Here is a 12,501-nt window from a genome sequence, read left to right as displayed (position 1 = left end):
TAGAACTTGAATATACCTTTTTGTTTTAAGGTTTCAGAAGTTTTTTAAAAATCTTTCTACAAAATTATTTTTTTTTTGGAAGATAAATGCTATTAATTAATAATGTGAAATTATAATGGTGAGCATGAATGCACTTAGATTTTATCAAATTTATCATCTTGTATTTTAATATTAATTCTTTGGGGTTAGATTACCCCAGTTAACCAAAAATATTTTTTTTAACCATATTTAAAGAGCTTTAATATTTGTTTTTAACATTAATTTATTTCAGTAATTCCTCTAGAACCTGCAATAACTGGTGTCTTGTCATTCACATATGTGCCAGACGGAGACCAATCTTTACGTAGATTTGGTCATGCATCCAGTCAGATCTATCAACATTATACTATAACCACAGGTGGCTTTGGTGAAATTGATGGCCGCCACCAGAGGCTGGCAGAGATCACTGTGACTGATGGGAGAAATTTCAAGTCCTGTCATGTCTTGTGTTGTTCTGCTCATATTCAGTGTAAGAGTTTTGAATGTTGTTTTTTCACTTCATTATGCTTTTTTATTTAGAGCTCTGTACTGTAGATACGTTGTTTTTAACACTACACGGAAATAGTAAGTCATCTTTAATGCCTTGAGGTTATTAAGACAGATAAAGAATACCAGTTTCATTGTTTTTGGTTGACAATGGTGGTATATGGCCGTCACCAATATGATTGAAAAATCAAGATTTACATTTTGTATAAGTATCTCTAATATACCATTTTTTTTATTTGATCATAATTCCAGTTTTAATTACCTTTTCTTGAAAGTAAAAGAAAAATCTCAGTGCATTGTAATGTTAGTTGAATCCAGTTAATGGAACCATATTGAAACATAATTATTTTTGGTCCTAATAACAATCTGGTCCATTTACTGGATTTTACTGTAAAATAGAATTAGTTTTAGTACTTTAGGATGCAGTTCATACTTTGAAGCATATGTTTGTCAAAAAAAAAACAACCTACTCTCATGTTTTTTTTTCAGACTCCAGAATGCACCATACATCAGTGCCATTATCCAATGGTATAACATATCTGTTTGGGGGGCGACAATCTCCTTACTTCATGTGCAATCAAATGTTAAAGCTCATTCTCACCTTAGACAAACATAAACAATCATGCCCTGGTGACATAGGAAGGGCAAGAGGGACATCCTCCCCAATAGAAAGTGACCACTTGGTCACTGGTAATGGAACATTCCAAGGCGGTGACTTAGAACAGTGTAACCACAGTGATGATGGCCAGAGGAACCATTCTATCGATAGTATTAAACATTGTGATTCTAACTGTGATTGCTGTAACAGTACATTCTCCTGGGACTTTGAATTGGGAACATTACAAGTGAATGTTGTGGCACATAATGGGAAACAGCCGAGAGAGAGATGGAGGCATGCTGCAGTAGCTGTAATAACTGATGGTAAGAAAATATTCTATATACAATTATTTTTTTTTTATCATTTGTAAAATTAGTTTCTTAACTTTCCATCTTAAGAGATTTTTATTTTAAAATATTCCCTAATATTGAATCCACATCTTAATTTTGTTTTTTTCTGTACTTATAAGCTTTGCTGTTTGTAATATAACAGCAGTCTACTAGAATTGTTTTCTACCAAAGCAACATTTCTTCTTGTAAAATACCATTTTTTTTGTTTTTTATTTCATGTGAAAGTTAAGATAGCTTTAATTAACATATGCAGGGCAGGGCTAAACATGTAACACATTGTTTTTTAGTTGTCCTCTTTTTGCCAGATATATATATATGACCAGCGGCCTGCAGGGCTTAGTTTGTGTACTACTGATCTACTGGATTGAATTTAGATCTATGTCAAACTTGAAGAATTTTCCCTTCACATTTTTAAAATTTTGTCTTGAAAATAAAAGAAGAGTATATAAATGGATTTACCCATTCAGCCAACATATTCATATCAATATAAATTACTGTGAAAACGGGTTTACCCGATTTGTTAAAACGTTGGTTCTTTAATAGAGATACAATTAGGAAATTTTTATCAATTTTTAGGGCCTCCGGTTGTGGGAGGGACATTAAACATACACTACCGTCTCCGCCATGATCTAAGAAACTTTTTTGCCAAGTTTAATCAAGATTGGTCAAACAGTTTTGATTTTTAATTGTTGGGAAGCGTGGTCGAGAGGCAAAGTGCACTTGAACTTGGCTTGTCTTGGCTACCTAGAAGGGGGCTCGAGGTTCGACACCCGACTCGGGCAGAGTTGGGTTTTCTGAGCGCCTAAAGGCAGCACGGAAAACCAACTCCTAGATACCCCCTCCCCCCCCACTGGTCCACAAATGAGATTGGACCAAAGCGCTCTGAGCATGCTATAAGCATGAAAGTAGCGCTATATAAAGGCTATAATAATAATATACATACATACACCTTACATTCTGCTTTATATATTATATATCATATTATATAGATTACAACCCAGTGTGAATCTTTGAAAATATTTATAGACTTGAAAATAATTTTTTAAATTCTAGTTTTATGGTAAAATAAATTCTAAGACATTGGATAAATCCATTATTGGTCTTTATAAAAAAAAAAGTAAAGTACCCCTTTCAGAAAGGGGAAGAGATGCTATTAGTATTGTGTGGCCTGTCTGTCCATCTGTCCCGTTTAGATCTCAGAAACAAGAAGAGAAAATGAAAATTGGACATCATGATATTTTAGGTCATTAAAAGTTCTGATGCAATGGCTACTTTTTTCTTTTCTGAAATTGAACCATCTAATTTTTAAAATTACATATGCAAGCAGATTTTTATAAAAAATACACCACTTTTAAATGAAAAACTTCAGGGGAGGTAAGTTTTTTAAATGGTCACAGACTTCTTCATTAATAACTCAAGCTTCATTCATAGATTCGCGCATTGTTACAAAAAATTTGCATCTAAGGTCAAAATGGAAAAAGTTTGAATGGATAATTATAAAATATATTTTCCATTTATTAACTAACTCATTGAATGGAATGCTGATTGAAATGTTGTTTTTCCACACAATCTATATTTGTAACCTTGTTTGACATTTGTTAAGATACATGTACAGTTAAGCTAACTATATCACAGAAAGTCTACATTTTAATGATTGGCAGTAATGTAAAGTGCCATTATTTAGTGCTAGTTTCATAACTGAACAATAAGCATCTTACATTCATTTTCCTTCTTCTACGTAGTTTCCAGCTGAAATTACAGGAATGTTTTAACTTTGTTATTCAGGGAAAGAGAAGCTATTTATTCACGGAGGTAAAACTAAAACTTGTGATGTTCTTGGCGATTGTCATCTCTTTGATCCTGAGACAGAAACTTGGGAAGAGGTTAGTCACAAACACTGTTTTATTTGTTCAGCATTATCTGTTCTGCCCTTGTAGGTAACAACACATTGGTTTACAAATTTCAAAAGCTGTCATGTACTACATTGAAATATTACTCAAGCTTTGAAGAATCTATCATCAGTCTTGTCTTCAGTCTCACTGTCAATGTCTAATAACCCTCGTCAACTCTTTTGTGTTGACAAAGACATTTAGTTAACCTATAAGGTTTTGATATAGTTTTTATATTTTCACTGAAATCCTTTTTCGTAGCTATGAAATCACACATTTTTGTGAAAAAAAATTAGTTATGCTGCAGTACTGTGAGTACTAATAACAAAAAACACTTGAAGCACAATACACACATATTTCATCTGACTTGTTTATCAATACTGAAACAGTGGGGGGGGGGGGGGGGAAGTAACAAACATTGTTTTTCACTTTTAAAAATAAAAGGGTTACAATATGTCAATAAAACCACTAATTCTCTATCCCTGCAACAGTAAATCTAAATAATTTTCAATTGTTGTTAGCATAGATTACAACAGATCCCATTCTGTATTCGATAGTTGCAACCAAGTGTTGGGAATTGATTGAAGTCACAACAATAACAGATAAATGTGTATTAACAGTTTTTTTTTTGGTTTTAAATATTTTTAAAGTCTCAAATATAAGATTACTAAGAGATTTCTCTATAAATTCTGCTTTTAAATTAGTGTTAATTATTTAAAAAAATGCAAATGATTTTAGAATGTTTACAGGTTTATAACATAATTTATGCTTTATTCATAAAATTAATATACACTTTGAAATATTATCAGAACATTTCAAAAACATTAACATTTACAGTAAGCAAATAATTCAAAACTCATTGAGTTTTTGTACTAGTTTTATACAAGATCTTCAAGCATTCAAATATAAATGGTTATTTTTTTCAAATTAACATGTAGAATTTTTTTTTTAAAGTGAGTGGCAGTGTACTTACTTCCCCTTGTGTAAGCATTATTCGTGTCTCGTTTGACTGAGTCTCTCGGACAAGATACTGCCCACTCATTGGTCAAAGTGTAAGTGGACCCTCTTCAGCTCATTTCACAAATAAACGGATAGAAATCATGTGTATTAAACTTGCTAGACAGGAAATGTCAAACTAACTTATGACTAACAAACTCATCCTGGGTAAAAAAAATTATGTTTAGATAATACATATAGATTGAACCTCAATGGTCACAGCACTATAAATAACAAACACAAACTCATTCCTTTTTTTTATAACTTGTACCTTAAAATATAAGTCAGACAAAAAGACCTGTGCACTTTCAAAATACAAATGTTCTATGCATGACTTCCTAACCTCTTTTGAGTCATGACCAAAATTTTTAAAAATTTAATGGGACTACAACTCCATTGTATAGTGGCTTTTATAAGTGGTCCAAGTGGAAACAATTGCTGGAAATTATAAGCCACTATCCCTACTGGTTTGCTAATATTTCTACCATCTTTTATCTTATACTGATGTAACAAAAATTTTTTTGATGTCTTGTTTCCAGACATTGTTGCCCAGTGCTTTTTGGATTCATATTTCTTGTGCATTGTGGGTTCCATTTCCCATCTTTCCTAGGTCATGCTAGTTGTGTCTACTCCAACTCCATTTTCATTAATACAGTTTGTAATAAACAGTTTTTTAATAAAGTTTCTGTTTATAAAGGTAACATATCATTAATGGGGCAGAAACATTTTTAAAAAATTTTTGATCATCCAGTATTATAACATATTGGTTTAACAGTCCATCAGTGAAGTGAGTACTAGTCACAACAGTTGGTTTATCAGGTACATTTTAATGTCATTTCTGTAGAGTGTTGATCTGAGTCTTCACATACAAGTTACTAATGTTTATAAAAACAGCAGTAATCAGGGATCTGCTATTTGCTGATGACTGTGCCCTAAATGCCTGCTCTGAAAATGATCTGCAGAGCATTGGCAGTGACTTCTCAAGAGCATGTTCAGACTTTGGCCTTGCCATAAACACAAAATAAACTGAAGTCTTATATCTGCCTGCTCCAGGTAAAGCCTACTTGGATCCAAGCATCAAGATAAATGGACATGATATAAATGCAGTGGACAGATTCACCTATCTTGGCAGCACACTCTCCAGAAATGGAAAGATTGATAATGAAATCGATCTGCGTATCGCTATGGCCAGTGCATTCTATGGCAGACTGTTTAAAAATGTCTGGAACAAACGATGTATCACCACAAACACAAAGCTAGAGGTCTGTTGAGCTGTCACCCTCAGTACGTTGCTCTATGCCTCGGAAACGTGGACAGTATACAGAAAACATGAAAAAAAACTGAACCACTTCCACATTACATGTCTAAGAAAAATGCTGAATGTCAAATGGCAAGAAAAAATAAAAGATACTGAAGTCTTTCAAAGAGTGGCTCTTCAAAGCATCCACGCAATCCTGATGCAGTCCCAGCTGCGATGGGCAGGACATGTCTGCAGAATGGAAGATCCCTGCATCCCTAAATGGCTCCTGTAAGGCCAATTAAAAGAAGGAAAGCTCTCACAAGGTGGACAAAGAAAATGCTTTAGGGACACCATCAAAGCTCTGAAAGTATTCAGCATTAACCCATCCAACTGGGAGACAGACTCACATGATAGAGCATCATGGCGTCGCGCTGTGAAAACTGGCACACAAATTGCTGAGAAAAAGAGAACAGTGCTGGCAGAAGAAAAGCACCAGAGAAAAAAAGCAAGGCCAATGACACTAGCTCCAGCTGGAATAACTGCCCAGTGTGCAGATGAACATTCCGGGCTCACATAGGTCTCACCAGCCACATGAGGAGGCACAAAACCCCAGTGCAAAGCTGCAAAAGTGGTCATCATCGAATCACAATGGATGAACTATATATAATGTTTACATTTAATCATGGAATGCTTGATAATACTGAAGGTATACATTTAATTAATTTCATATTCGTGATGATGGCTCACAAAAACATTAAAAGAAAAAAATCTAAAATGAAATCCTTTATGGCTTGCAGAGTATCAAATTATCATTAAATGTAGATTTTATTTGCTTTAAATGTTCTAAGCTATTTGTTAGAAGAATTTGTTTTGTATGTGTTCAACAATATAAGACTCATATAGTTTTACATCTGAATTTTTTTTCTTAATACTACTGCCTAGAACAAAGCTAATGTACAGCTTTTAAAAAAATTGTTTAAGAACTTTTACCACCAATTTTAGGTTGATTGTCTTTGCTTTATTAAAAATGATTGTCTTTGCTTTATATAACGTAATAGTCCTATTTACATGTCTTTATTATTATTTGTTCGCCATCTACACTTTAAACAGAAATGTATGCAATGAACAAACATATTCTTCTGATACCCGTGGTCAATGTATGCATGTGTACACATTTTCATTATATTATCAAACCTGAAATTATTAAATGTGTTATCAAACACTTGAATGAATGAGGACTGAATTTATAGCTACATCCATCAGCCATTTCATTCTTTTTTTAATAAACATGAAACTGTTAATAAATGTTCACTACTCGAACTAGTCTATTGAATGTCATCACTTTTTATTGATGCTCGCCTCTTCTTGATCCAGAAGGCAAAGCTAAAGATTAAGGCTTTGCACTCTGCCCTAAATTTGGGACTGCAGAAGCCGTAGACAAAAAAGTTGACTGCTGTGTTAAAGAAATATGATCTTACAAAGATGTTGTACATGACAATACCAGTGGTGTTGAGATTCTGGTCAAAATGTTTGTTGAAAGCTTGTGTGGCCTTGAGAATGATGTGTGGAAGGAAACTTATAACGAAAACTATAGTGATACAAAATAGCATCATCGTTGTTTTTCTAGTTCTAGAGTCTCCAGCTCGAGATACTTTTCGAATGCGGTGCATGACAGATTGTTTCCTTGACGGACTTTTTTTCTCATCTGTCTTTTTAGGAATTGACCTGTAAATAATAAAATATCTTTATTAGTTATTATGGTTAAAGATATACATTTATTCATAATTTGCAATTATTTGTCAACAAACATTGAATGGTAATATTCTGCTGCATGTGAGAAACGTTTGCACCAATCCAGAAAGTTGACTCTGCAATATAACTGAGATATAAACCAAAAGATCTATTCAAAGAGACATCTCTGAAGCACCATATCAATGCCTACATTAGCAACTACAAATGAAACACACATAAAGAAACTTAAAACTCTGTTTATATTGCAGCTGTATTGTAAACATTTGTATAATGTATTAGTAACTTATGCAAATTAAAAATATTAATAAATATTATAAAGGTTTTCAGTTTAAACAATGTGTGAGCATATGTAATTTAAATAATCAGTATTAGGGAGCAATTGTATAACTAAAGAAAAATTGTCCATCATTGTGATTATCAGAGTTGAACTTCTGAGACAAAGGTTTTGAGTTTGTATCCTGTACGAAAATTATTGTTTTTATTGATTTTCAAGAATTCTGTCTTCTTTTATGTGTACGTCTCATCAGTTGAGTCTTTTAGATAACTGACAACTGTAAAGTAAACAGGGGTGGAGGCTTTTTGCCTTTTTACTTCAATATTAAACTTTAGCTGCAATCAAAACTCAAACTTTTATAGGGAATTTCTTTTTTTTTTTAAATTCAAATGCATTTTAGAATAATATTGAATACATCTATTATAGATCTGTTTTCCCAAATAGTGAATTACAAAATTTATATTTTAGAAGCAATTCCTTTTTATTTTAATTTATCATTTAAACCAGGGTGTGGCATTATTTATATCAATACATTTTTCTATTTTTTTCTATTGTTTATTTTATACCATTGAAACTTGATAGTCTAAATATCTTATTACTGTACATTATAAATACAATTTTCTTGACATATACATTTTTTGAGGTCCAGCAAACCTTTGGTCCCATTACTGTCAGACTCTCAAGGATTAACTGTACACTTTGAAAGTGCATCTTTTATTCTCAGTGCACTCTGGCCCAATCTCTTTTGTGAGCTGTGAGGGGAGGGGCTATTCAGGATGTGGTTTCCCTGCTTGCTTTAGGTGATCAACAAACCAAACTCATCTCAAGTGGGGATCCAAACTTGAGCCCCCTTGACTGGTAGCCAAGCAGTTTATGTCACTCAGCCATACATCCCACAACTTTTGATGTTGATGTTATTTTATGTCAGTCTCAACCCGTCCTTGCTTCCTAATAATCTATATTATCACTTGACTTTGCTTGGCCCTTTGACTGCCAGTGGAGCATAGGGCCGCAATACTAGCTCATTCCTCAAACTTTGTTCTGGGCAGTACCCCCCTCATTTGGGTCCTGCCATCTTTGCTTCTTGGTCTACTGATCTCCTCCATGCTTGCTATGGTTTTCCCCTGTGGGCTCCTGTCTAGAGCCTGTTTTGCATTCTTGTTTTCTGTTCTTTGCATTGTTTGCCCAAGCCAGACCCATTTGCATCTTTTTATTTCCTGTTCTATCCGTGTTTGCCTAGTTGTTTCCCTTAGACTGTAGTTTGAAATTTTGTTAGGCCATCGGACACCAATTAAATGTCACAAAGTTTGTTGGTGAATGCCTGGCGCTTGTCTACATTGTTAGCTGTTACAAAGTCACTTCTACAGAATAATGCAATTCTACTCCATAAATTAAATATAACTAAAAAGTATTTATAAATTATCCTGAAAATGTCATGAGCTTTTTTAATAATAAATTGGAAATTTGACTTTTTGAAAACAATTTATTTCTGTATGTGCACAAAGCTTATATAAAGAAAAATATAATAAGAAGCTTAATTAAAAATAAATATAATAAGAAGCTTAAATAAAAATAAATATAATAAGAAGTTTAAATAAAAATAGATATAATAAGAAGCTTAAATAAAAATAAATATAATAAGACGCTTAAATAAAAATAAATATAATAAGAAGCTTAAATAAAAATAAATATAATAAGAAGCTTAAATAAAAATAAATATAATAAGCTTTAAAAAAAATATAAGAAGAAGCTTAAATAAAAATAAATATAATAAGAAGCTTAAATAAAAATAAATATAATAAGAAGCTTAAATAAAAATAAATATAAGAAGAAGCTTAAATAAAAATAAATATAATAAGAAGCTTAAATAAAAATAAATATAATAAGAAGCTTAAATAAAAATAAATATAATAAGACGCTTAAATAAAAATAAATATAATAAGAAGCTTAAATAAAAATAAATATAATAAGACGCTTTAAAAAAAAATATAAGAAGAAGCTTAAATAAAAAAAAATATAAGAAGAAGCTTAAATAAAAATAAATATAAGAAGAAGCTTAAATAAAAATAAATATAATAAGAAGCTTAAATAAAAATAAATATAATAAGACGCTTTAAAAAAAATATAAGAAGAAGCTTAAATAAAAATAAATATAATAAGACGCTTTAAAAAAAAATATAAGAAGAAGCTTAAATAAAAATAAATATAATAAGAAGCTTAAAAAAAAAAAAATATAATAAGAAGTTAAAATAAAAATAAATATAATAAGAAGCTTTAAAAAATATAAGAAGAAGCTTAAATAAAAATAAATATAATAAGAAGCTTAAATAAAAATATAAGAATAGGTTAAATAAAAATAAATATAATAAGAAGCTTAAATAAAAATAAATATAATTAGAAGCTTAAAAAAATAACTAACATATTAACTTACTCTTTATGAGTAGGACTTTCTTTGTCCTGATCCATTTCATGCAGTACTGAGGATTCTTTAACCTCAACAAATGAAGGCTCATTATTGTCTTGGTGACTGCTGTGAGGCTTGTCTAGAACATGGCCACTACCTTGTCGAACTGCTTTGACAAAAGAGTGATGTCTCAGCACCTGCTTTCCTATCAAAATGTACAAGATTATCATTATTGTGAAGGCTACCAGAAAGACAGCAAGTAGAAGAATGCTGTAAGCCCGCTGGAGTGGGTGGTTCTTAAATGCTTCACTTGTGGAACATTCAAGTCCATACAAAGTCTGATTTTTGTATGGCTTATCACTATTAGTAATATCTATAGCTGTGTAAGACAGTCCATACATAATTGGTGATGGAATCGCAATGACGGCAGCCAGTAAACTCAGTAAGAAAATCCTCTTCCAGATATCTTTAGATGTGTAGTGGTCATCAAGGGGTCGGCAGATCCTTTGAAATCTGTCCACTGCAACCAGCACCAGCAACAACCCAGATGCGACGAGGATGATGGTAGTGACCATGCGTAAGCCACGGCACATTACCTCACTGGTGAAGCTGTAAGAGAATCTCATGTCCACTATTTCTCCTGGTATGCTGAACAGGCATGTAACAAGATCATAGCAGGCCATTGCCAGGATGGCTGATCTAGCAGAGCTTGGAGTGAACTTTGTGAAATACACATAGAAGACTAGGATGTTCCCTATGAAGCCTACAAACATAATGATGCTGAGCAACAGGAGAGCCGGCAAGAGGGTCATTGCCATCTGGTCACTATGTTGTGATCTTATTCTATTCACCTCATCCTTTGTGAATATAGTACAGCTGTCAGAGGGTAAAGTTGATGTATACATGATGTACTGTTTAGTAGTTCACCACTACAATTGTGACAATATCCTATGGTCAGATATCCCTCAAGTCAAATCAGCTATACCAAGACATCCACAAAATGTTTGTTTGCTCTATGTAGTTTGTTTTAAACTTAGGCCTCTACGCTGTATGAGTTCCAATCTAGGACACCACTTTAAAATACACCAGGCTGTCTGATGTACTTAAAACAGCTGACTGCTATCACCAAGCAATATTGACTTCACCCAGAGGTCACAACAAACAGCCACAAATTGTTGGGCCCAACCTGCTCTATTTGGTTCTCACCCTCCCTACTCACACTTTCAAGTGACATGTTTTACTGTAAAACTGTTGATGTTCTGGCCACTCAAACTACAAGCTCTTTGTTTCTTTTATTTGAATACATTCTTTTTTTTTTGTAGCTATAAATATTTTATTAAAAATGTGTGCTGCACATTTAACTGAAAACTTCTTTCATAAACCACATCATCTGTTAACATCTATGTGATGACACACTTAGAGGGAATCCCTGATATTGTTTCATAGGAGATATGTTGATAAAGTAGCCAAACATGGGCTAGTGCAGCAGTTCTCAATCTTTGTTGACTCTGTACACCCTTATTAACATTTGGTTCCAGCTAAAGACCACCATTAAACATTAATTAATCAACCCAGTTTTCAATGATAAGAAATCTAAACATTATGCCATTATGTAGCACTGGGGAGATAAACACAGATCCCAGGTTGTGGTCTGCAGCTACAGTTTGAGAAAGGTTGGGCTAGTAGGAATGTGAATGACATGTTAAAAAGTTCACTTGAGAAAGCCATACACATGTAGAAGCTGAGAGAAAAGTATTTATATCCAAGCTCTAGCACTAGGCTGTTTTTTTCTCACAATGAACTTGTTGTAATAAACAGATATTTTCTTAATTAGTAATTAGATCTAGACCCTCCCCACAAGTAAATGCGAATAGGAGCTTTACAGCAATAGGATGTGACACAGTGTTTTCATAATACTCTTGAGTGCTGACCATGAATGTGTCGTCAAAACATTAGTGTAGATGTTATTTACAAACTTTTAATTTTTACCTGTTTCATAAACAAAAGTCAAAGAACAACAAATATATATATATATAGTAAAAAAGCTCCATTTATAATCTAGCATTCTTTTTTATTTATCATCATTACACTTTGTGTTTACACTTTCTCACTTTGTCAGCTTTTCTCAAATAACTTGATTATTTTCTCTCTTTATCAACTCACTCTGTCTGGTAAAAAGTTTGTAAACATTATTTCTCCTACACCCAATCTCAGATCAAGCTGAAATTTTGCAATGATTTCTGTTACCAGACAACACAAGAATCAATTTTTAAACAATTAATCAATTAGTTAATTAGCTATTGGTAATTAATTATTTTGTTTGGTATCTCAAACAAGGGAAAGAAATTGTACTTGACTGAAGTGGTGGTATAAGCAGAATTAGTCCCCTTTATAGGTCACCACTTAAAGTAAGTTTGAAACAAACAATAGACAACTAGACAATATTCTATTTTCATACGCCCCATACAGCAGA

The 12,501-nt window shown here is 32.6% G+C and overlaps 2 protein-coding genes across 4 annotated transcripts in view; one reads left to right on the top strand and one right to left on the bottom strand.

Moving 5' to 3' along the window:
- LOC106078509 (tRNA wybutosine-synthesizing protein 4-like) overlaps positions 1-12,501 on the top strand; it is a 28,470-nt gene that overhangs the window by 11,988 nt on the left and 3,981 nt on the right. For all 3 annotated transcript variants that reach the window (XM_056022006.1, XM_056022016.1, XM_056022025.1), the window contains exons 12-14: positions 272-508; positions 1,015-1,446; positions 3,259-3,356. In XM_056022006.1, the coding sequence (XP_055877981.1) occupies positions 272-508; positions 1,015-1,446; positions 3,259-3,356 (767 nt within the window). The remainder of the gene's footprint in view (positions 1-271; positions 509-1,014; positions 1,447-3,258; positions 3,357-12,501) is intronic.
- Positions 4,227-11,793, bottom strand: LOC106078515 (cholecystokinin receptor-like). The gene is made up of 2 exons (XM_013239400.2): positions 10,056-11,793; positions 4,227-7,323 (listed from the first exon to the last, which is right to left on the bottom strand). The coding sequence occupies exons 1-2, from the start codon at positions 10,931-10,933 to the stop codon at positions 6,924-6,926; spliced, it is 1,278 nt and encodes a 425-aa protein (XP_013094854.1). The 5' UTR covers positions 10,934-11,793; the 3' UTR covers positions 4,227-6,923.

The sequence above is a fragment of the Biomphalaria glabrata genome, chromosome 1 (assembly GCF_947242115.1).
Source record: "Biomphalaria glabrata chromosome 1, xgBioGlab47.1, whole genome shotgun sequence".
Taxonomy (NCBI): domain Eukaryota; kingdom Metazoa; phylum Mollusca; class Gastropoda; family Planorbidae; genus Biomphalaria; species Biomphalaria glabrata.
This window is presented reverse-complemented; position numbering and strand designations above follow the sequence as displayed.

Coding starts and splice junctions, on each gene's coding strand:
- LOC106078515 (XM_013239400.2), bottom strand. CDS start 10,933: ATGTATACATCAACTTTACCCTCTGACAGCTGTACTATATTCACAAAG. Junction 7,324..10,055: donor GAAAGTCCTACTCATAAAGA/GTAAGTTAATAT, acceptor TATTATTTACAG/GTCAATTCCTAAAAAGACAG.